The sequence below is a fragment of the Calliphora vicina genome, chromosome 1, assembly GCF_958450345.1.
Source record: "Calliphora vicina chromosome 1, idCalVici1.1, whole genome shotgun sequence".
Taxonomy (NCBI): Eukaryota; Metazoa; Arthropoda; class Insecta; order Diptera; family Calliphoridae; genus Calliphora; species Calliphora vicina.
Genome location: NC_088780.1, coordinates 49,708,830 through 49,735,287, shown reverse-complemented (window position 1 = coordinate 49,735,287; position 26,458 = coordinate 49,708,830). Strand labels below are relative to the sequence as shown.

At 31.9% G+C, this 26,458-nt stretch overlaps 1 protein-coding gene across 1 annotated transcript; it reads right to left on the bottom strand.

The window, feature by feature from the left end:
* Positions 1-1,016: 1,016 nt before the first annotated feature.
* On the bottom strand, positions 1,017-26,064 carry Orco (odorant receptor co-receptor). Its single transcript, XM_065511838.1, has 7 exons — positions 25,757-26,064; positions 25,272-25,408; positions 24,795-25,172; positions 24,509-24,710; positions 11,807-12,011; positions 7,782-7,937; positions 1,017-1,067 (listed from the first exon to the last, which is right to left on the bottom strand). The coding sequence occupies exons 1-7, from the start codon at positions 26,062-26,064 to the stop codon at positions 1,017-1,019; spliced, it is 1,437 nt and encodes a 478-aa protein (XP_065367910.1).
* Positions 26,065-26,458: the final 394 nt, after the last annotated feature.

Here is a 26,458-nt window from a genome sequence, read left to right as displayed (position 1 = left end):
AAAAATAATATGTACCAAATTTGATTGCAATATCTTCAAAATTACGACCAGTACTCTGCGCACAAGGTTTACATGGACAGCCAGCCAGCCAACCAGACGGACGGACATCGTTTAATCGACTCAGAAAGTGATTCTAAGTCGATCGGTATACTTTAAGGTGGGTATTAGACTAATATTTTTGGGCGTTACAAACATCTGCACACACGCATAATACCCTCCCCACTATGGTGGTGTAGGGTATAAAAATTCCACAGAAATTAGTTTCAAGTAGATATAAATCATACCCCCAAATGGGTCTTTGAGGCTCCGCCAACACTCCTCCTTGGTGTGTAAATTTCAAATGCAAATCATAAACACAAACACACCTCCTCTATAGCCATTAGAAATGTTTATTAAAATTTTAATATACGTTTAGAAGTTACAGATTTGTTTCACTTTTTTGTTAGTTTCCCCACTGTGCAACGCCCTTAGACAATAAACGTAAACACACAAATAAACTTCAGTTGATGCTGTTACTACATGAAATTCTAAGTTGGATCCATTTATCAAATTCCCAGATTTACTTCATCAATTGTTGCCTTTAAGGGCAGCCAAAGAACCAACTAACCAAACAGCCAGCAGCCAGGCATCCAACTCTCAACGTAGATGAAAATGTGGTTTGCCCTATATATAAAGTGGTAGGTATTAAGTTAGTAAGTATCTAGTTGCTGTATTACAAAGCTCACAGATACTCATTCACAAATACATAGATACATACATGTTATGTATCTAAATGTAGGTGAATTATTTGTTGTCTTTATAAATAAGTTTAAAATAAGTTGTTGTTGTTGTTGCAGTTGTTGATGATGATGACGATGATGTCCTTGTTTTATTTTAATATTTAGCAGAGTGTTATAGTTGTTGTTGCTGGTATTGCTGTTTCTTATCTTAGAATGTTGCCAATGCAAAAGATACAACAACAATTGTTGTAACTGTTGTTGCTGCTGCTTGTTTTGCATTAAGAATATTTGATGATTTTACTTGAGCTGCACCAACACCATGAAGTATGTGACAACTGCACCAAGAACCTGAAAATAGTACAAGAAAATACTCGTAAATAACTAAATTTCTAAGTAGTATTTTATCTTTTCGTGTATATATTAGTGTGTGTGTTTATATATATTTTGATAAAACATAGAATTTACCAAGTTAATGTTGTTACAAGAATGAATTATTTTCCAAAGTTTTTGTTTTCAAAAAATATTCGAAGAAAAGTTTTTTTTTTGTTGGAAAAAAACAAATTTCTACTTTTGGCACAAGTACATTGGGTTTAGAAAGGATAAAAGGTAGCCAAAATTAGTAAATAATAGATTAATTTAAAAGATAAGATATTTGATAGCTGTATAGTACCACTCCCTCTCATCAGCAGAGAGTTGAATGAGCAGGTACTTTAATATCGGTAATAGGACTGCTTCCAAGTAGCATAGTTGGGGGTAGTGTAATAAATGTTGATTGAAATCAACATTGCACTATCACTCACTAAAATTGCAAAAAAATTTAGTTTGCACTATTTTTTATCAGCTTTAGTGATAATGCTTATTTCTTAACTAGCACTAAAAAAATAGTGATAGTGATAATTTTTTAACTATCACTAAACGAAGATTTAGTGCAAAAATCTGCACTACAAATAATTAGTGCAAAATTTTAACCTGCAATCAAATAAAAGCTGCATTAAACATACTATCACTAAATTTTCAAAAATGAGTAGTCATGAAATTGTTGAATCCAAATTCGAAAAATAAAAATTTTAAATATTTTTTGTTATTTTTAATGAAATATTAGTCTTAAGTTTTAAATTAGTGCACAGAAATAAACTTAAACTATTTTGAACTTAAAAATTTAGTGCACAATTTGAAGTTGCACTCAAATTAGTGCATACAAAAAAGTTGAAATAAACTGATGATTGCATTTTTTTAAATCAACTAATTTCATTTTGAGTGCACATTTTTTTAACTCACTATCACTAATGTTTAGTGAGGCTGCTAATTTTGAACTCAGCACTAAATATGAACAAAATAATTGCACTAATTTTGCACTATCACTAAGTATTAGTGCAAACTGCAAAATTAGTGCACTACCCCCATCTATGCCAAGTAGTGACTAAAATAACCCAGCAGTTAAGCAAGTAGTCAATGTATCCCTTAAAGACAGTAATTGTCACAAATGTCTCGTCACTTGGCTGACCCCACGTGTGTGCATTTTGTAGTGCAGAGAGAAGACAATTGGTTACTTTATACATCCCAAGTAATCTAGCGTGAAGACAATTGACACTTAAGAGTCTCTATGTAATCTGGTTTGTAGTCACTTTAAACGTTTTGTGAGTAATTCGTACAAACTGGTTTTATACAAATTGTGTTGATATAATTCTCATACAGTTTATTTTTTATTTTTGTTTAAGTATACTGATATCCTATGTAACATAGCATGAAGCCAATAGTCACTTTAGTGTCTCTTAGTAACCTAAAGATTTACATTGGAGTGGCACCTTAGTGGCCCACTAATACAATACCACCACAACAATACTAAACTGTGAACAATAATAAGTGAGATATTCGGGCAAAATGTTAAGACTTCCACGACTTCAGATATTAGAAAATAACTATTTACGCAGTATGGGAGGGTCCACAACCCCTGTTCCGCTCCATCCCATTTTTGGTTAATTTTCATGCACTGATATTAAATGGATTCGAATAAAGTTTGTAGTCTATCACAATAATAGTTCTGCAGATATTAGAAAATAACTATTTACTTAGTTTGGGTGATGCCATGCCCATTTATCTAATTCCGCTCAATTTCAGCCAAGAAGCGCTCAATGGTACCGAAGTAAATTCCGCAAAGCTTTTCGGTTATCACAATTATAGTTCAGCAGATATTCCATAACAATATATTTCAAAATAAAGAGTATCCTTCCAGATATAGGGGAACATACAATACAAATTTGGAGAGGATCGGTCCAGTGGTTTAGGCTCTTAAAAATCACAAACAATAAAACTGATATACATTCATTTTTATATATTGGGGGTTTCATGTCAACTTTAGAAATCGATGTCTTTCCTATTGGATAGTAATTCACACACAATTTTTCAACAAAATCGGTAAAGAACTCTCTGAGTTAGATCGGGTCAAAATTTTACATTTTGGCCAAACAGGTGTTTTTTCTTATCCATGTAACGTATTACCTATTGTTCTTAGTAAAATTTGTCCCAAATAGTTTAGATAGCTATTTCCTCAGTCTTTCGAAAAAAAATTTAAAAAAGTTTTTGATTTTGAATTTTTTTTTAATTTTTGTTTTTAAACTAATTGGGACAAGTTTTGTTGAGAACAATAGGTAGTAAGTTACATTGATGAGAAAATACACCTGTTTGGTCAAATTGTACAATTTTGACCACCACTAACTCTGTCCTTGACCGATCTTGTTGAAAAATTGCTTCTGAATTACTATCCAATAGAACTAATCTTGGTGCAATTTTCATCCCGATCGGAAGACAACCATTTCTAAAGTTGGTTCACTTGATATGAAATCCTCCATAAATATGTAAGTAGATAGATGAATTGTGCGAACAGCGACTAGCTGGTTTTGGTACTGTGGTACTGTAACTACACCAATTATGTTCTCTCGAAGCCATATTGCCACTATTTTGACGAAGTTTTTAAAATACTGTGCAATATTAAACTGATTGTTTTTAATCGATCGTTCTTGTTTTCCGAATTGTATTCTGCTTTAGCTTTTAGAATATCATTCGTAAATGATACCCGATTCTACTGTATTTGCTGCAATATTAATATTAATTCAACATGATTTCTCGATCGCAACTGATATCCAATCCATATTTTGCTGAAGTTTTCCAAAATATCACTGGTTTATAGTTCGGTCTGTTAATTATACATATCATAGAGTTTTAAAATAAAACCAAGTATTTAGCTGCAGCTTCGAAAGTACAGGGTGAAACCCCCGCATTTTTACTACTTATTATTTCATCTCTAGCGAACTGAAATACAACACCATTCCAATTTCAAATGGCAGCACACAGTGAATACCATAAATACAATTTGAGGACATTCACTTTACAGCCTATCATTTTGTACTTTTTGCTAAAAAAAAACTGAAATAAAAGACTCTTACAAAATATGATCCCTTTAGTGTCTACCGTTTTTTTTTGTACATTTAGCATTCGTGTGACAATAAAAATGTATGTGTCACAAACATGCCAAACTGTTACATTCAAGCTGAGCCTTTCATAAAAATTCGGAATAATATTATTCAAAAAGGACAAATCGAAGTACATACATACATATGTACTTATGTATGTAGTCTGTTAGAAGCGATGTGATACCAATATTAGTTCATTGCCAATATTTGCTTTGAAAGTCACTGTTTTTTTTTTAAATGGTCCTGGGTGAAGTAGAACACACAGGTATGAATCAATATGCATTCACATGCGTTATTTGTGTGTTAGGGTGGCTCTTATATTAGAATAAAATTACTTTCCGATGGAATTTTTAGCAAAGACGGATAATTTTTTTTTTAAAAGCCCGTGTCTTTTTGGTAAAAAAATATTTTATTTTTCAACATAGTCTTCTTTGAGCTCTATGCACTTGGTCCAACGTTTCTCCAATATTTGTATTCCCTCAAAAAAATAGGATTTGTCGAGATCATCATTTCTCGTTGGAGACAAATCTCTTTACGCCGAGACATTTCTTCAGGTTTGGAAACAAGAAATAGTCACTCGGGGCTAAATCCGGAAAAATAGGGAGGAAGAGGGAGCATTTTGTAGCCTAATTCATGGAAACTGCACGTGTGTGTAAACTTGTGTGCACCCGAATGTGAGCAAATGCGGCAGCAATCTTGCGGAAAGCTTTCTCATACCCAAGTGATCATTCAAAATAGAAACCACTGAGCCATGTGAAATGCCTATGGTATTCACTATGTCTCGTAATTGCAAAATCCGATTGGTAAACACCATTTTTTTCAAACGCATCGGGTGTAGAGATCTGAACTGCAGAGTTGCCATATTTGAGTGATGCTATTTAAAATAGAGAAAATCGGTCCACAAATGGCTGAGATATAAGGAAAAAACTAGGACAACCTCATTAGTATAGTCAATATGGATATATAATGAAAGATATTTCAAAAACCGAAGCAACGAAGCACAGTGGCGCCATTTGAGTTTTTTCGTTGCAAAAATCATAACTTTTGACCCAAATGAGAAAATCAAAAAATTTAAAAGGCATATGTTAGAAAATTGATCAGCATATGAAATGGTTCTACGCCTTCAAGGTGCCTACTTATGGGTTAGCAAAATTGAAATTTGTGGAAAAATCAATTTTATGGGAAGTAAAATTAAATATTTTTTTAAATTTTATAGATTCTTTTTAAAGGCTTTTATGATTTAAAATTATTCCAGAAATCATTAAAAAACATTTTTTGGTTGGTTTTTCACGGTCATATGTCATTTTTGAATCCATGTCTTTTTTGAATTTTACATCTAGCAAAAAATGGGGCAAAAACGGGCAGATGGAAATTTTTGCATTAGGTAAAGAAATAATCAAAGAACTTATTTTGAAAATATGGCACATATAGAAATTGATGGTTCTTTTTTATTTTCCTTCAAAGTTGAGAAATATTGAAAAAATGGATAGTTGCTAAATAAAGCAAACAGTACAATTTTTATTTATTCTTTTCTTAATAAATATATCTATCAAAAGATTCTAAAATAATGACGATCAGTTACATATTCGATATGTTGTATCTGAAAGCGGACCAAATTACCTAAAAATTGTCTGTTTTTTTGAAAACTGAAAATCAGTCAACTCTGAAGGTCTATATCTTCTGAACCAAAAATCTGATTGTAATAAGAGTAGCATTTTTGAAATCGTTGGACAATTTACTGTAAAAGAGGTTTATTCAATATTTTTTAGGGGCACATGAAATTTTGATTTTTGCAACCTCACTTATTCTACGGGCGCCACTGTGCGACGTACAGTGGTGGACAGGTAATTAAGAGAAAGATTTTTCTACAACTTGACCAAATTTTTATTTTTTTTAAATAAACATATTTTCTAAAATTTATATCATTATATTTTTATTATAAAATATTCGGACCAAATTTCATATTTTTAGTTCCATTAGTTTCGGTGATATCATGTTATTAACAGCGGATGTTCGCTGGATGAGGTGAGTCAACGTATTTCCAAATATATGTTGTACCGATTTTTCCAAACATTTTTGAGAAACCAGAAATATTAGTAATAAATTTCATACCCTTAGGTGCTTTTGTTTTTGCTCTATCACCCTTAAAATTCAGTTGATGAAAAAAATTCAAGTATTTGTCTTAAATAGCTGGCCACCACTGTATATAAGACCATAGTAAGATGGGTCAAAATCGGAAAAAAATATTTTTTAACCCGAATTTTTTTTCACCAAAAATTTTTTTTCGCTAAATATTAAAAAAAAAATTTAAAAAACAAAAAAAAAATTAAAATTAAAAAAAAAAAATTTTGAAAAACAATTCAAAAATATTTTTTTTTTCCAAAAAATGAAAAAAACAATAAATTTTGTTTACCTGAAAATATTTAAAATTTTTATTTTGTAGTATAATTTGGCGAAGGGTATATAAGATTCGGCACAGCCGAATATAGCTCTCTTACTTGTTTAAAAATACATTTGATAGCCTATTTTCTAATATTTAAATTCAGATTGTTTCCTTGGGTTGCTTATTTATGATTTTGAAATTTTAAATGTCGCTTAAATCTTGGGTGAAACTTGTCCAAGAAAGTTAGAACTCTACTTTAAAAATTATTAAAAATATTGGGTGTATGACTTGAAAATGCGGGATTTTTCATATCTAGCTTTTATTTTAAAACATTTGTACAATATAAAATTTATTAAGTATTGGCCATTGTTAGCAATAACCTTTTCCCATGTTTCTGTCAACATATAGATTCTACGCCAAAAGAACTGCTCATCTTTTGAGGAAAGAACGAATCAATTCAATGTCGGATATTCTGTTACAAAGTGAAGCGTATACCAAAGAGAGCGTTCTGCATCGATCGAAAGAAATAGTAGTCGGACGGGGCACGATCTGGTCTACAAGCCGGTTAAGCAAAACTTCCCAACCACTTCTTTCTAAATAGTTTTTAAGAGGTATTGCAAGATGTGGCTGAGTGTTGTCATGATGACATATTACGGTTTCATGCTGGCCGCATATTCTGAGTGTTTTTCGGCATATTCTTGCTTCAAACGATTAGGTTGCATTCTGTATAGTTTCCATATGAAGGTCTTGCCAGATTTCAGCAGTTCATAATAGATAGAACCTTTTTGATCACACGAAATACAGAGCAATTTAATGAAATCGACTTGTTATTCGAAGCGTTATTGCCGAAATACAGCCTCATTTACTGCGAAGGGTGTGTAAAAATTGGACCTCTACGTTACGCCATAAATCGTAAAATTACCTAATTAATAAAGCCAATATGATGGATATTAAAAGCGTTTTTCTCTGTTTTATTTTAATTCAAACTTCTCCACCTCTATACAAAAAATTACGGCCACCCTAATACACATACACACACATAGGAACGCATATATTTTCTGTGGATATGTGTGGAAATGTCAGGATTTGTGTAGGTTTGTTTGTTTTTCTCTGTACATATTTGTTATTTGTCCACATGTCCTGTAATTTTTCTTTGTAAACTAAAACAGCAAAGAAAAATCGTTTAAAAAAATAAGATAAACAACATACCGAAGCAAATAAATCCAATGAGACTGTAAAGAATTTTGCACCCGAAATGGACATTGCTTTCTGGCATTGTTGACAAACGATTTGTACAAAAGTTTTGGCCTCTTCAGAACCATCATACCAGTGACAAGAGTATGCAGCCTCCATAACGGATGAACTCTGGCAAACGAGAATGGAAAAAGAAACAACAAATAGAGAAATATTAAATATTAAACGATAAAATAAAATAAAAGTTGTATAAACTTTAAATTTGATAATAAAAATATATAATTTACAATAAACAAACACACACTCACTAAAATAACATTACTATAAATAACTAACATACAAACATATTAAATACAATACATATATGCATGCATGCAGCCTTACTAACACTCATAAACTTTCTCCTCGCATGACACACAACAAAAGCACTTTAGTGCATTTCCGGCTTTCGAATTTCCGCTGAGTGAATGTGCTGATACTTTTTTTCGTGCATTTGTACTTGCCCCCCTCCATTTTTTCATGGTCATTGTTGTCTGTGAGCACACAAAAGGCTTTGAAATGTGTAGACAGTGAAAAAGGCGAAAAATCTATTTTTGTTGTGCTTCAAACGGAAGTTCTTCAAAGTGTTTTTTAGCTTGCATGAGTCTTGTTTTATTTTTTCTACTTTTTAATTTCCTTATTGCACTAGAAAACGCAAAACTAAACAACATGATTTACACTTTAAAGTCATGAACAATTTGGTTCGCTGTAAATTTATTATGTTTTTAGTTATTCGAACATTTGTATATCTAAATATTACAGGTCAAAAAATATTGTATTTTCTATGTTTATTTTCATTTTCATTTAATCAGGTGTTCAAGTTAATACATACAAATAAAATTGGAATGAAGACTGGATTTGCAGACTAAACAAGAAAAACTATAGTAGTTTGTAGCAGCTGGAACAAATGTATGAATTATGATAGGAAACGCATCATAGTTTCTTGGGTAGATGTGAGCAGTTTTCCTAATGCTGAGTAGTAAATGATCAGCATGGTGTAGTTGTTAAAGAGCTTGCCTACAAAACCGAGCACCCCAGGTTCGATCCATGGCAGAGGACGAACAATATTCATCATGGTTTTCGAGTTTTTAAAAATTAATCCCCCTCTAAACAATCCCCCTGGTAAAGAGGATAACATCATGGTAAAGGTCAGGCAACCCGTCTCCCCCTGGAAAAAGGTAGGAATCAATGAATTTCAGAGGGCGTTGTTTCTAAGTAACGACAGATGGTAGCCGCATTATCATAGACCAGCTACAACATACCAATAATCTACTTAGTTGGAACAGCAACCGATTAACGAAACTGACACAAGGCAAAAATAAAAATAGACTGGATCTTATGGCAACATCGTACCTGTATCCTTGGACCAGCTACATCAAACCAATCATCTTCTTAGCAGGAACAACAACCGTTTAACGAAACTGATACAAAATAACAATAGACTAGTTTTAATGGCAACATCGTACATGGACACGCACGATACTCCAATAACTAGGGCAATGCAATCTACGTGTTGGAGATGCCTTGTGGAAGCCAAATGCTCCCAAGATGAGTAACGAGAAAAAAGTGATCAAGACAATAAATTATATTATGTATTATTATACAAATGAAATTAGTTTAAAGCTGATACCCTTATCCATTACTGCCTGCAAAGATAGCATTCCTGTCACTAAATTAAAGCCTACTGGGTCAAATTTTCTTCTCTCTCTATGATAAACGAGTACAGTTTTAGCTACCGATCACTTTTTAGAAGATACATGAGATATGTGAAATCACTTTAACGGCGCCCCGAACTTATCGAAACTTTTTTTAGTAGAATAAACACCTTCTTCTTGCCTTTGCACACTGTGGTAAATCACAAATCTAGCTGGACAAAATTAAAAAATAAATGTCTGGCAACATTCCCTCTCATCATTTAATGAGCTTCTCAATACAATAGGGAACTGTAATTCATGTTTTGTTTTTTTTTGGTTTTTAGCTCCGATTAGGAAAAACTAAGCTTTAAAGCCAGTTGTTGTCAACAGGTACATTAAGATTTCAAAGAGAAGTGTATTTTTTGTGTGACTTTGGTTTATGATTAAAAAGGCTACGGTGATTTTATTGTCATAATTTTTGTATATTATTAAGCTCTATTTCAAGGAAATATGCAACAATTTTCATTTAATTATTTCCATTGTAACTATTAAAAAAAACAATTTTTTTTGAGAAGATCAGAAATTGGAAAAAATAAAATATTTCCTATTTTCAAGTAGAGTTAAAGCTGTTTATTCCGCATAGTTCCGCTGTAAAACTATATTTGGGTTAATCTTACAAGTGTTCACTTCAAGGTAAATCAAAAACATCTTGCGCATTCTTGGTTGGTTTTTTATAATCGTTTATATATTTGAACTCATTTTTTATATGATTCATAAGTGAGAAGTGAACCCAACGTGATTTATTAATTTTGTCCAGTTAGATTTGCGATCTACCACACTGTGCTTTGGAGTAAAAAATGAGCATAATAATACAATTGAAAAAGCAAGCCTGGAATCAATATGGGCGTTATAAAAGACATCTGCAAACACCTTCGATCATTTTAAAACACCTATTCAGGAAAAGTAGTAAATTATGCATGAAGTTGGGAAGAATTGTAGCCGCAATATAACACCAAAAACAAAAAGAATAACTCGGATTCTTTCCCAACCGATCATGCATAGACCAGATAATAAACCAGATATCGCAAGATTTAATCAACAACTATTGGAAAAATCCGATCAAGTAATCGTGAACACACAGATAGGAAAACGGCCATACATTTCAAAATCATTACAACTTACTCCCATTAACACGAAGTCTGTTTAACTTATAGTTAAACTGTCTGTTAATATAATTTTTGGCATAATTCAAGATCTTCGAAAATGCTTGCATTTTAATAATTATTTTGGTGTAGATATCTTTTATAATAGATGATGTCGTCATATGGATCAGATGTAAGCATCCAAACTTTTCCAAATACTTAGGAGTATTACTCGATGTATGGAAAATGCTGATAGAATATGAGCTTTATACAGAAGATCGATTGGTCTAACTTACTATAAACGAGTGTACTACTACCAATTCTAATATATGCCTCGATAGTATGTTTTCAAGCTATTTATAACAGATGTTTCATAAATAAGTGATTGAACGGGAATGAACTAAATACTTTCGTCTTTCAGATTGCAATACTATTTTCCAGGCTACGATAATGGAGATTACTGAGGGTATTAAATGGTTGAAGAGGATTGATTAAAACTATAACTCGTATTTTTATGGATAGTCAAGCGATTGTGATCGCAGGTACCCTAATTTGAGCCCCCAAAGCGTATGTAGGGCCCATTTTAATAACTTAAACTCGAATGCTCCTTGGCTATGGCCACGTCAAATTTTATTCCAATCGCAACAGCCATTTAGAAATGCCAGATTTATTACCAAAAAAAATTCGATTCTGCCCCACTGGGCAATGTAGGAATGAAATAAATTCTTACTCCAATTGCAAAAATCTTGAGGCAATCATGGCATTATCGGGAACGAAATTCCTATCCAGGATGGAATACCCTCACCATGGAAAATGTCAAGCTCTTCACAAAATTTAAAAATTAACATAATTAGCACTCAGAAGACTAGACCTGGACATACAGAATTGAAGTCTTATCTGGCTTGTATTGGTACAAGCCAGATAAGACTACTCAATCTAGGTTCCATGGGTAGCCACTCTTCAAGCAGCTCACTTGGGTCCATTAAGAAAACTGATCCCATCAATCTAACACCAAGTCGCTTTTGAACATATTTATTCATTTATTATTATTCTTTTGCTAACATGCATTTCTGAGTTACTTATTATATTAAAACTACCACCAAGCTACGACATGCAGTGTTGAACAATAATTTAAGCTGTATTAAAATATATTAAATTATACCTTAACAACTGACAAAGTGCAAATAAGTGCTTTTGCATATATGTGTATTTAAAATCGACTTACCTCTTCAATTAAACGGTTGCCAAAAATACAAAAGTGAAATACTTGGGCCAATGCATAACCCAAATAACCAATAACGGTGAAAGCATAAACATTGACACCCGTTATTTTGGTTGCCTGATATGCCAACAGTGTCAACTTAATGGTTGATGTCAACATGTGTAAAAGTAATGCGGCGCCATATGTATCACCGATGGCAGCAACTAATCTGCAAATGCACAGGAAAATACATATATGTATAAATAGAAAATCGTTGATATTAGAGGGAGAAAGTATGAGTGAAAAACAAAAATCATGTTATTTTTATCCTAAAATATAGGTATGTGTTTGTACTTTAAATACTTGTACAATGTACATGTTAAATACACTTACAAATACATATAAAGTTTGTTTAGTCCTTGTTAAAAGCAAATTTTATTAAGGTTTACAAAATTGTATTTATGTGTCTGTGTTTGTTTATGTATTTAGGTAAGTGTGTGTATGTGTGTTAAACTATAAATATATTTGACAAATATTGAAATATTGAATACAATTCATTTAGATTCCTTTTACATAAATCAATATTTGCTTTTAGTTTGACATTTTTTCTAGTAATTGTGTTTTAGACTTCTTAAAAAAAATACTACGAAATAAACAAACAAATTCACATTAATGTACGAGTCATAGAGAAATACACATAGAAAGGAAACTATGTATAAAAAAACTCATACAATAAATTACTCAAAATAATCACACTTACTTATTTTAGTGTTATTTTTGTTTTCACATAATTTTTTTCCTAAAACATTCTCATCATTTATGTTTTAGACAACTGAGTTAGGTTTTTGACAGGAGAGTTTCCAATCTATGTATGTATATATGTCTAATGGTTCGAGTCCTTAGTATAAGTATTGAAAGTTACCTAAAGCAATACAAATTTATGTTCTTTAATCTTTTGTTTGCAGATATTTTGTTGAGTAAATTTAGTTTGGAAATTTTTTTCTTGGAAACTTTAGAGATAGAAAATCAAATCGTTATTGTTGGATAATAAATTATACATTTTGTGGTGAACGGGAATAACGTAAGTATTATTTTTGGTAGTAATTGGAGAGCATTGAAAGAGAATTATTTAGGAGATTACAAAACAGGCTATTCCTTTTAACAAGACCTTAGGAGAAAACGTGAACCGAATCTCACCATATTTCATAAAATATGTCTAACTGAAATTAGCAAAGACTAAATTCCAGCTTTGGGATTTTAGAACATGTGGGCCAAAGTTGAAATTTTGATAAAAAATAGGTCAATTTCCAAAGGGCGTAGGGCCAACATTTTCCAAAAATAGGACATGTTTTTTATACCAAAATGTTCTCCGTAAAGAAACCTTATAGAAAAACATAAAACTGCGCCAAAATATCGTAAGCGACAAAACACAAATTTTACAGGAGAAGGTTTTTTTTGATTATTTTGAAATTTATATATAGAATTAAAAATGTTTTGATGAGATATATTATAATTTCGTTCAAGCTATTTATTGGCAGCAAAAAAATTATAGTTTGTTCACATTGTGCATTAATTATGGCGTTTACGATATATTTTTTTATATTAGGCTACTTTTATGGAAAAAACTTGTCTTTAAACTTTTGATTTAAAGCGATAATAAGTTTAATTCTATATCCCAGTAAGCACCAAAGCCCCAAAAATTCAAGCACTTGAACATTTTGTTGGAATTTGACTTGAATGCAAACTTTAGACATGAAAAATATTTAAAATTTATTTATTTTTCAAACAAAAAACATATGGCTTGAATTTATGTTTCCTTTTTACTGGAGAATGCTATTGAAGTAAAGTGTAATACAACTGTATTTCAATTGCTTGACTATAATTCAAGGCTTGAATTACACTTGCTTTCAACTTGAATTCCAGTAAAAATGCTTATTGGGATATATGTATTTATGTTTTCAATTTATTTAAATTAAATATAAATGAATTCAAAAAAATATAAATTATTAAGTTAAAAATAGTTACATGTAGTAAGTAGATACATTAGAAAAGTTAAAATACATTTATCAAATTTCAGTGTCTATCTGCATCTTTGTAGCTTTCTGCAAGCGTGTCCTCAATTTTATCATCACTTTTCATATTAATATGCTCCTGATAATATCTTTGAGGGATTACTTCTGTTTCACACAAATTCCTTAAGTCTCTAAATTTTTGAATATGAATGAAAATAGCAGTGTAAATTCTCTGCGAGATATTAAGTTTTCCTTAATTAAATTGCCACGTAAAAAACATAAGATAGACATGTTATATATCAGTGGATAGGGGATTTTTTCTATTTTTCAAAAATGTTTTTAGTTTTTGAAATTGAAAAATGTATGGAATACTTTTTTGAAAAATATGACAAAAAACAACAAAGATACAAAATTTTAAAATTGAAATTTCCAGATAATCTGGGGCAGTTCAGCGACGAACATGGCGAACGTTTTCACCAAGAAATGGTCACAATAGAAAAACGTTTCGAAGGAAAAACATAAGGAAACCATTTTCCTTAAATAGCAATAATAGTACACACCAAAAGTTGTAGGCGAGAAGGTATAAATAAAAGTAATTTAAGCCCTCAAATGGTGGAAAGTTCATTAAAGAAGCAAAAGATGAACGACAATCCTTTCTTAAAAAATCGTTATGCGCTCTTAAGTGAAGAGCGCATAACGAGAGAGCTATATTCGGCTGTGCCGAATCTTATATACCCTTCACCAAATTATACTTAAAAATATTTTTTTTTATATATTTTTATTTAAACAAAATCAAAATTTTTTTTTCCAAATTGTTTTTTAAAAAAGTTTTTTCAAAATTTTTTTTTTTAAATTTCTTTAATTAATTTTTTTTCAAAAGTGTTTTTAGCTTTTGAAATTGAAAAATGCATGGAATACTTTTTTGAAGAATATGACAAAAAACAACAAAGATACAAAATTTTAAAATTGAAATTAAATATTTTTTTATGAATATTATTTTATGAAATTTTACAGTTATATAGATTTTTGTATTGAAAATGGAAAATTAAAACCAATTTCTAAATTTGTTATCGTGAATCCCGCAATTCCTAAAAAAGTTTTGAAAATCCCAAAAATGAGATTTTTTTTAGTTTTTTGTCTATAATTATTTATAAAATAATTAAGAACATATTGGGCCATCTAAAATGGGTTATTATATTTTGATATCGATTTGAGAATTTTTGCCCTAAATTTGAATTTTACATAAAAAATAGGCGTTTTTTGTGTGGACCTGGTCCTCTCGGTATCAAACATTTTCAAATTTTTTTCATTGGAAATATTTGATCAAAAAGTATAAATTCCTTAAACATCTTCTTAGAAAATTTTTAAATAATTAAAAAAAAATATTTAAAAATTAAATTCAAACTAGGCCAGTATTTTTAAACAATTTTTTTTATTTGACATTTACATTTCTTGATAGTCCAACAAAGGAAAATTAATGAAAATCTGGAAATATTTGGATCCGTTATTATCAAACAACAGGAGTAGAGTGGGTAAAAATGTTAAAATTTAATTTTCAAATGCGAATATCTCCTAAGCTATAATAAATAATTGATATTTACGACGAGGTTTTTTGTATTGATTGACGAGGAGAGTCTACATGTGTAATTTTTTAGAAATCAGAACACAAACGAAGAAATGCGATCGTTTTAAAAATTTAACATACCCGAAGTGAGCTACTTTGGGGACCCCTGTCCGCGCCCCTGGTTGTCCCATGTGGCCCTTATTAAAAATTTAAACTTGAATACACTTCCTCTTTGCGCATGTGAAATTTCATTCAAACCGGACTAATCATATAGAAGTTACAGATTTATTTCTCACTTTTTTTATATACCACTGTGTGTCGCTTACGATAAAATTCGTTTACTGTAAAATGTAAATATTGACTTACGATAAAATCCTACCCCCTATATTTTTGAAGTTATTATCAATTTTGATATTCTGAGAACACTAAAACATCAGTCGGTCCATAAAATTTTAATTTCTGCAATAAAAAAAATATTTAGAAAATGTCGCTTACGATAATTTGGCGCTAAGTGATCCATATGTTCTTAAAGAAAGTTGTTTTTAATAAAAAGAGTTAAGTCACCTTTTTGTCCAAAAAACAGCAAAAATATACTATTTTTTGAAATTTTAAATTGAAAATCGTTTATTTTTGGATTCGTAATTGATATTGCTCTGAAATCTTTTGTATGTTATTGGTAATTTAGTTGTCTAACTATCGAGTCCATTTGGTCCAAAAGTGCGCCTTATATTTTTAAAAAAGCGGACCAAGGTATGGCAAAATTTTAAAAGTCCTATAACTAGGAAATTTTAAGAGAAATAAGTAGCACATGCAAGCATGTTTTTTCAAGACCTAGCCTAGAGCTATACACAAATATAAAATTCTTTGAAATCGGATGGGAAACAAAAAAATAACACGTGCTATTTTTTTGTTAAATACTTTACATGTCGAAGGTACCCTACTTTGAGCCCCCGTAGCGCTGCCCCTGGAGCATTTGTAGAGCCGATTTTAATAAATTTTAAACTCGAATACTCCTTGGCTACGCCCAATTTAAATTTTATCCCGATCGGACCAGCCGTTTAGAAATGCCAGATTTATTTCCAAAAAATTTCGTTTCTGCCCCACTGTGCAAAGGGACCATCACAATTCTGTCATAGAAGTGAAATCTATCGGAGATGCAAGAATATTCATCATGGTTAATAAGATACTCGCGCTCATAAAAAATATCGATTATCAGACTAAATCTTACGTTAACTCAGGAATAAGTGAGCTGTCTATATGTGTTTCATAGACTTTGAGAAAGCGATGGACACCATATATAAAATAAGTCAGAATAAACTTATAAACACTATTCCATCGAAAAATTATTTTTGATCCAACAAATTATTATTGATTAATCACGTTAGCTTTTAAAAATATGTCAGTTATTATTTTCTAAATCATTAATTTTCAACTGTTATTTAATTCAAAATGGACAGCGATAAAAAGCACGTGAAAAAATAATTCAAACAAAATAATCCAATATGGACTACCTAAAAAAGTAGCAAAAGATCTAAAGGTTCGACGTCACACGATTTCAAAAGCCATTAAACAGTATAAGGAAGACTTGTATATTGAAAGAAAACCTGGATTAGAAAGAAAAAAGCTTCAACATAATATGTTATATATTATATTGGTAATGCAAAATAAGTCGAGCAACTCTTTCGAAGAGCACCGAACACTACTATTATAAACAGCTCGTAAAGTTTTGTGCGCAGAGCCAAAGCTGGTTTGAAATCGTATAAAGTGCAGAAAGTCCAAGATCGTAGGTATGATAGACACAGAAATATGTATATATTACGAAGTGTTTACAAAATATCCTTCATATATCTGGCCCGATTTGAAAAAAGGCCCTTGAGTAGTATTCAAACAATAATGTAAATTTTGTACCACGGGAGGCAAATCCACTCAACTGTCCGGAACTTCGGCTTGTGGCAAGGTATTGGGATCTGACAATTGAAACACTGTATGATAGAGCCACCTATTGCATACGGCATGGACAGCAGTTGAGTGATGCGTGCTATCGCAACTCTTCAACATTGTGATTGATGCTATAATGTGACGAGTATCCCAAAACTATCTTGGAATTTACAGTGCAATTTTAGCAAACAAACGCTTATCCGGAATGGTGGAAAATGTAAAGAAGTTCTTCGCAGTTGTCGGACTGTCCATAAATATGTTCAACACAAAATAATTCTGATTAACATCACCAAGCCAACTAAAATCGGGCAAATGTCGGTTTACAGTGTACCCTCAGTTCCTTTAAAAATATTAGGAGATAAACACATATTTCAGTACAAAAATTAGAATATTCAACACGACCATTAATTTAGTGATCCTATAATTGGAACGCATCGAGAAGGGAGCTAAAAGCATTTATTGCGATGTTTGCGAAAAATCATCCGCGTTTTTTGGCTAAATACAATCTCTAACGAAATCAAGAACCCGTCATTGAGGAAATCCGGTGCTGCAAGCCAAAGTGGAAAAGCCATAAGCTAAGCAAAAGGCATGATGATATTACCCGCACAATTATCGACTGTAACCAGCAGGGAAGTCGCAAAAATGTACATTTATTTGGACTGTAGGTTCCTTTCTCCTCACTTAGATCCACTAAGAAGAAATATTATGAAATGCATCTTTATCTAATTTACAAAAAAGAGATTTCTATTTTCAAAAGATTACCAAACACGTGTTTGGTACTTTTTTGAAAATAGAACTCTTAGATGGGTAAAAACTATTTATGGTGCTTTCTTAAAACATATATACTTTTCCTTATATTTGAATCATTTCGGACATATCTGTGTCTCAAAACATTTCCCTAGAATGGAACAGAAATAAAATTGGCAACTTGTCTTGTTACTTTTTGAATATTTTAACTTATCGATATAAAAATTTGCTAATATGCCTCTGTTTGAAGTAAGAATCAGGAATAGGGAGCTATAGCATGGGTTAGCTAATATGATCATAAATAGGGTCTCATGAACCAAGTGGTACTACTTTTTAGTTTAAAATTTCAATCTTAATTGGCTTAACAGCTCTTTATGAACAAAAATATTTATTAACAGATTTCATTGATTAAATCTTTTCTTCCTATTAAGCTTTCATTAAATATTAATTTCATTTATTTGATCTAATATTGTATATATTTATAAAACAAAATCCTCTTAGAGCAACAGCTCAGAAAAATATTGTGTTAATAAAATCCCATTTATCCGGAAAATCATCGCCGAATGTTGTGCTAATGAAAATAAATAAATAAAGATAATTCACATACAGATAAATCAATGAAAAACCAATGAGACTAAATTGTATATTTATCATTGTTGCTATAAGTAATTAAAATATTTACTTTATATACCATGTAAAATACATACTACATATTCATACACACATATACATTAAACAAATATGGAAACGGAAACCAAACAATCAGACAGACTTACTATACATACATACACTCTAACAAACATTGGATTGCTAAACAAGCTCATCAATGCAAGCATGATGAACGATGATGGACGGCCAGGACTAAGAGTATATGTATCAGAGCTGTAAATGAATCATTCTTTTTTGATTTTAATTCATTATGAATTAGCTAAATTTTGAATTAATTCATTGAATTGAAAAAATGAATTGAATGAAATTTGAATCAATTCAAACGAATTAAGCAGAAATGAATTTCAATTCATTTCTAATTCAAATGAATTTGTAAAAATGAGTTGCAATTCATTTACAATTCATTTGAATTGAATTCATTTTGAATTAATTCAAATGAATTAGAAAAAAGAATTAGCAATTCAAATGAATGACTCGAAAATGAGTTGCAATCAATCAAATTCAAGAGCAGATCTCTAGGGGGAATGAAAGATTTCTCCTACCAAAATGAAAATATCCAGTACAAAAATTGAAAAGCCTTGACATATATACGCGCCTGATCAATGAAAACATGGTGTTTGGAGTTTATTTCTTCAAGAAGAACTGATTTTTATTTTGAAATACGCTGAACGACAAAACATATTTAATATTCAAGAAGCAATTAATAATTTTTGAAATTTTGTGACCCACGACCACCCAACGACAAACTTTTTGCTAATGTTTATATTATATTTATTTCAAAAAAATAAAACTATCTTCCAAAAATAATCAAAAATCAGGAAAAATAACAATGTATGTAGTTCAAAACACAATTGAGTTTCATAAATAAGGCTAATTAGATTTAATTAGAATGCATTTGGAAATGAATTGCTAAGTTTTTTTCTAATTCATTTGAATTAATTCAAAATCAATTCAATTCAAATGAATTGTAAATGAATTGAATTAATTCAAAATCAATTCAATTCATTTGAATTGGAAACGAATTGCAATTCATTTTTACCAAATTCATTTGAATTAATTCAAAATCAATTCAATTCATTTGAATTAGAAACGAATTGCAATTCATTTTTACCAAATTCATTTGAATTGACTCAAATTTCATTCAATTCATTTTTTTGTGTGAATGATTCGCGAATTAATTCAAAAATGAGTGATTCATTTACAGCTCTGATATGTATGTAAGATATGGAAAATGCTTATTGACTTTATTCTCTATCTATGTATATTTTTTTGCTTTAACTACTTTGCCACAAATAAACAAAGCAACAAAGTAAAACCAAATAAAAAGAAGGATAGATAAATAGAGAACTGACAGCCGGACGGACATACCGATGGAAGGACCTAAAGCTAGTAAAGACCAAACCAACTCATTTGTTCATAAATAGTATATAAACTGTGATGAGTATGACAAACACACGCTGGTAGTTACAGAAACATTTACTCTGTTGCACGAGGTAGACAACACAAAACTGTCCTGTTTGTTGCCTTTAATACTTCATCATCCGTCACACTAATAGCAAAAATATAGTATAATTTCTCGGGAACCTGAATAATCTATCTTCAAGTAATCATCCCTAAGAAATTAATTATTTTCACAGCAGATCTTTAAAATATTGAAAATAAGTCTGACTGTCAGGCTGTAATTCTGAACATGGAACAAACTAATCTTTTAACATCCGCCAATATTATAATGTTGATACTGATTATGCAGAAGAACATGAATAAATATAAAAACTAAACATAAATATGCATATTTGGCACTTCAACTATATTTTCCTTAAAGAACTATTATTTTTGAGTTTTAGTTACTCAGGTCATACTCTACGGTGGGCGAGTTCCCATAAATATGGACAGACAGATAACACTACATATCTGTAGAGCTTTGACCCGTATAAATCACAGAGTCAGAACAACATCATACCAGTTGAACTTCAGCGGATCTGATTTCACCCTCGTAGATTTGCTAGAGAAGCCGAATATACCCATCCATCATACCGTAGTCCTGAACCTGGTGTACTGTTGTCTTCCTTCCTAGGGGAAGTTCTTTAGGTTCATATTACCTCTTGTAGGATAATCGACTAGTATCTGTGATCGTCGATAGTTCAGGCCGGAATTTTTGCTTCACAACACGTCTTCATGAAAGGCAAATCCATTGAGACTGCACTACAAACTGCAGAGAACAAAAAGTATGGATTGTTGGCCTTTTTGGACTTTGAAGTGACCTTTAACAATTTGACACCGGAGTCGATCATAACGGTTCTGGAAGGATTGTGTGAAAACCAGTACAAAATTAATCGGCTTGTTGGCATTTTTGGACTTTGAGGTGGCCTTTAACAATTTAACACCGCAGTCGATCATAGCGGTTCTGGAAGGACTGTGTGAAAACCAGTCGAAATTAATCGGCTTTCTAACAGTATCTGAATCATCATTCTGGATTCTAAAAATCCAAGAACAAGGACATTAAATGCACCTTTTGCCATATATGAATACAGAAGGGAAGGATTACTACTTTTAAAATGGTGATCAAGCCCATACCAAGTATTATTCACTGCTTTAGTGGATGGCACACTTGGTAAATAAGGGACATTCAAAGAGATTCTGCGGACTTTTGCACTGATGTATTTTATTCTGCGTGCTTCGTTTGCTGCTATGATTTTGGAAGACTGGTAACACCTACCATGTGACCATTTTCGGGTGTGTATCTATTGTAATATCTCTATGAATATTGACTATTGCACACCTAACAATACCAGTTTTGACACACGATTGTCTTTATCGATCAGGGGCATTTCACCTATGACAGTTGATACGTTCAAGATCTTGTCTGCAATACTATTTGGTTGCTGTTTCGCTTTCATGTTTTCATGAAAACTTTATGTGCCTGCTAAGATCTATTAGTCTACTTTGATTACGTGCTCGATATCGAAGTCGGCGGCTGTGGCCTCAGCTCAGATTGAATACTTCTTCAGCAGAAGGTGTCCTGACGGGGATAATGAGAGACGATTGAACAATTCTTCTGTCTTTATGCTTCTCTCTTGCGGACAAACACTCCGACATTAGGCAATCAATTTTTGCTCTTCGGTATCAACATTCACACGGTCATGCAAAGGATCTGATAGGACATGGACCCAAGTTAATCGGCCTAAACTTGGTAATTTTCAAGGTAATTAATCGAGTGTCCATTATGCACAGTCGATGAGAAAATTTTGTTCTAAGTTGAACATGAATTCTACCATTTCCTTTTGAATTTCTGTTGTGACCATGGGATTTCTTTCTAAGACTTCTTTAAAGAATTTTGGTGTTGCTCACACTTTGGCTCACATTTTTCATTCCCGGGATATAATAAAAAAATATTTTTATTCCCGGGAATCCCGTTAAATTTTTAATACTTAATAATACCAAATGAATGAGTGGTATTCTTAGAATTTTGCCAGCATTTTAAAATAGTTGTACACTATTTTCGGTTGTCTATCGCTTAATGGTATATGACCGGTATTGGAATACTCGTGGTTTCAATAGGTCAAAATTCAGTAAATTCTATTACTAAAATTGGTTCTTCGAGTTAAATCTTAAAAATACACATATTTTATATATTTTTCGTTTCGAAAGAAAACCTTATTAAATCATAATGTGTATAAGCAAATTTAAACCACGAATATTATCATTTTCATACCCTTCACCTTCTTGAGAAAAGTTTGTCATTCCGTTTGTAATTTCCACAATATAATTTTCCGACCCTATAAAGTATATATATTCGGGATGCTAGATAGATAGCGGAGTCTATTAAGCCATGTCTGTCTGTTGAAATAAACATTCCGAACCCTGAGAGATACAGTAATTTTGACTTACTTGCACAACCAACTTTGCACGATATTTTGTGCAGGTAAGATAAAAATGCAGTTAACCTTAATACACTTAGGTGCTCATTGATGCTGGTAAGTGCATTTAAGTTTACTGCCCAAAAAAGCGACAAATAATTTACATGAAGCTTTGTGATTTTTCCGTCTAAACATAACGACAAATTTGTTATTAGCTACGTTTCAAATTATTAAGAAGTTGCAAACTTCTCATTTTTTCAAAATCATATTTTCCTTATTTTGTTTTGATTTAATTTTGTATTAGCTAAATGAAATTTTTTTCATGAAAACCAGTTATAGCTTCCAAAAGTATTATGCACTTATCTTAAATGTGCAGGTATGAACAATGCACTTAAATTAACGAATTTATATGGAGTTTGGTAAATAAATATACAAAACACAAGTTTTGTGCACTTATATGCAAAATGCTCTTAAGTGAAAGGCAGGTAAGTTAATACTATTGTATAAGGAAAAAACCAGGACAACTTCGATTTTTGTCCTATATCTGGATTACTAAGTCATTAATATGGACAATATGGTTATCTAATGATAGATATTTCAAACACCTTTGCAACGACGTATGTATATAAGACTATAGTAAGTTGGACCTACAATAGGTCAAAATCAAAAATTTTAAAATTTAAAAAAAGAAAATTTAAAAAATAAATTTCCAGAAAATTAAAAAAACTTTGGAAAAAAAAATTTGTTGACCCAAAAATATTTTAATTTTTATTTTGAAGTATAATTTGGTGAATGGTATATAATATTCGGCACGGCCTCTCGAAATATGAATATCCTAAGAAATTGTAATCGTAATAATTTCTTTAATAACTTACAGCTTCAATTTGTATTAAGACAAAATATAATTTGGTTGGCAAAAATTCGGTTATTTAAGTCGTAATTCTTCTTTTTAATGTTTTGTTTTCATACCCGAGTGGTAAACTTTGGCACCCTGTAGGTCATCCTGTATTCAATCATGCAGTTTATCAGTTAAATATCCAATTTTTTCCCCCTGTAACTTGTTTACATGTACATTAGGCTGGGTAGATTTGTATGGCCGATCAAAAAGTAAAAAATCGTACAACAGAAACGCAATCTACGGAAAATTCTAAGAAAGTTTCCTCAAGAAGCCAAAGGTGTAAAATCAAATCCTATATTGCGCATTTCGTCTTTTATCCAATAAAAAAACTATTAAAAAAAATAAATATCATTGGATAAAAGACGAAATGCGCATTTGATTTTAGACCTATTTTCTTGGAGAAAATTTTATAGAATTTTCCGTAGAATGCGTTTTGCTATACGATTTTTCGTGAAAAAAATTGACCCACCCTAATGTACATATTTAGCAATTTAGTTGATTCACATTTAGTAAATTTGAGTGGAAATTTGCGTCACTGTGCGTCCTTTCAATTCTAGGTGCATTGGAAACCGTTCAGAGGGACTTAACGAATATAACGGACGGCATAGGTGCTTATGGGAGGGATCAATCTTATAAAAAGTATCTATAATATTGAGAATTAAAAGTCATACTGTTCCGAAATGAATGGAATACCAGACGGCCTAATTTTAATAAATATCTATGAATTTAATAATGTTAAAGCAAAATTAATTGTTCATTAGTTCAAAACTAACATCTTTCTCTGAGCGTTTTTATGTTTAAAGGACATCACACTGTTCGTTTGTAATTAAAATTTAAATTTCCTTAAACAACAACTGTTTCCTTCCTTCCATCCATCACTCTCGATTTGTTTTGTTTTCCTTTTCGTTACGTTTGAACAAATCTGTACGAAGCCGATATGTGACAAGCAAACAAACAAACATGGGTTCAATAAACGAATTTTAGTGCTATAAATGTGATTGTGTTGTTGTTGTTGGGTCGGTCGCTGACTTAAATATTTACCTGACAACATGTTTATGCCTCTCCACCCAATATTTGATTGCGCTGCGTACCATCATTTCCTGTTTCTTTGTCAAACCATTCGGATTGCCACCGTTGACGCCATTAAACGTTTGCAGTGTTGTGGGCGCGCGGAATTGTGCACCCCAATCGGCCTTGGTGCTATAGATGCCGGTCATATCCAGGTCACTGGGAGGTTCTTTCTCTGTAAAACGAAATTAAAACAAAATTGATTTATGTACATTTATCAACTGTCATCACTCTGTACGGCAGCTGCCTCTTGGCTTACCTTCATTAATGATTAACTCTGACTTGGAGTTGGCAGACAGCGAACGAAAGAGTGCTGCAGAATTGGGACGATATGTATCTAAGGAGGCTGATAATTCCATTAAAGGTTTCATAATGCCCTTCAGATGTTGCAGTTGTTCGCAGGCAAATATCAACCATGAGCAGAACAGGACATCACACAAGTTCGAGTGTACCATGGAGAAAAGCAAGTAGTAGCCCTGAAAGGCGAACGATATCATATAGAACATACCCTGGCTGGCATCCCAGGGATAGAATGATTTAATGGGCAATCTTGGTATCTCCACCGTAATGGAGGAGTTGGTCTCCTTGTCGAAAGCAAACTTGACACTTTCACCAAAGAAAGTTATGGTTATCCATGCTAAAGTGCAAAGATAAATTTAATTAATTACCACTTAAATCACAGCATTACACATTCATCCGTAGCCACCCCCATAGTTACTGGGCTCCTTAAACTTACCCACGGCTGATACTACTGTCGTCAGCATTACCAAGAAGAATAATTTCCTCATTTTGGCCAAAGCGATTGAATGATAGCGAGCATCAGATTCAGCAAACAATGGATGTGAATTAACCTGATTCCAAATGTTCAATGTTCTGCATACACGCACCACCAAAGTTAATGGTTGGAAAGGAAGAAAAAAGGGAATTGAAAAGATACAAGCACAAAAACAATGAATAATTTTTAATGAAAAATAAATTACTCGATTAATTGATTCTTGTGTCATTTTGCTGTGGCCCCGCACAGCCTAGACACAGCCACATCATGAAAAAGACCCATTTAACATTGTCAGAGGCCAGATTTAATTTATTCCTTGTACTTTATTCGCATTTTGCACAAGTAGCAATTAAAAGCCAACAATAATCATGGTTTCATTTTCAATCCCATAACCGCCCATTAAACATACACATACAACAAACACACATAAGTAGTGACCCACTCACCTGTAAAAATTCTTTTGATTCACAGCCAGATAAATAAATTTCGTAACAGAGTGCGTAAAGAATAGTGCGGTAATTGTATTACCGGACAACTCATTTACTTCGTCGGCATTCAGGGCCATGTTGACAAGTATGAAAGCGAATTGTGCCAATACTAACACCAAATGTATGGACGAATAGACCTTTTTCAGCAGCGGCGAACCACCCGTGAATGCATGCATAAACAAGCCAGAGTATTTCATCAGCTTGATGTTGGGCATTAAGTCGGCCACCAGGCCAACATATTTTGTTGGTTGTAGATTTGACTGCATCTGTGGAGATAAAGTTAGTTAAACGTTAAATTAATATACAACATATTGATGTATAAATAACTCCAAGTTTCAGAGGACTATTCAATGGCTAGTAATAACATTATATTATACTTTTTTTAATAGTTTAACAAGTAAGAAAGTATATTCGGTCAACACAGACCATATAATACCCTACACCGTATATTGGAGCAAATTATGGACCGATCGTGATTACCGGAAGTGGACCATATATGGGCGCTATGACTAATTATGGACCGATCCTCATTAAAGTAGGGTTCCTACAAGTGAAAAATTTTTCGGGAATATTTTTTTGTTAATTTTCTGGAAATGTTTGTCGGGAATTTTCGGGAATTTCTTAATAAGTTTTCTTCTAAAATTTACAATTTTCAGATTC

What these genes read in the sequence shown, in the direction of transcription:
- Orco (XM_065511838.1), bottom strand. Translation starts at nt 26,064, where the DNA reads ATGCAGTCAAATCTACAACCAACAAAATATGTTGGCCTGGTGGCCGAC. An exon ending in GACAGTAGTATCAGCCGTGG is followed by an intron (nt 25,173 to 25,271) that starts GTAAGTTTAAGG and finishes TTTGCACTTTAG; the next exon opens with CATGGATAACCATAACTTTC. An exon ending in GCAACCGTTTAATTGAAGAG is followed by an intron (nt 7,938 to 11,806) that starts GTAAGTCGATTT and finishes CTCGTTTGCCAG; the next exon opens with AGTTCATCCGTTATGGAGGC.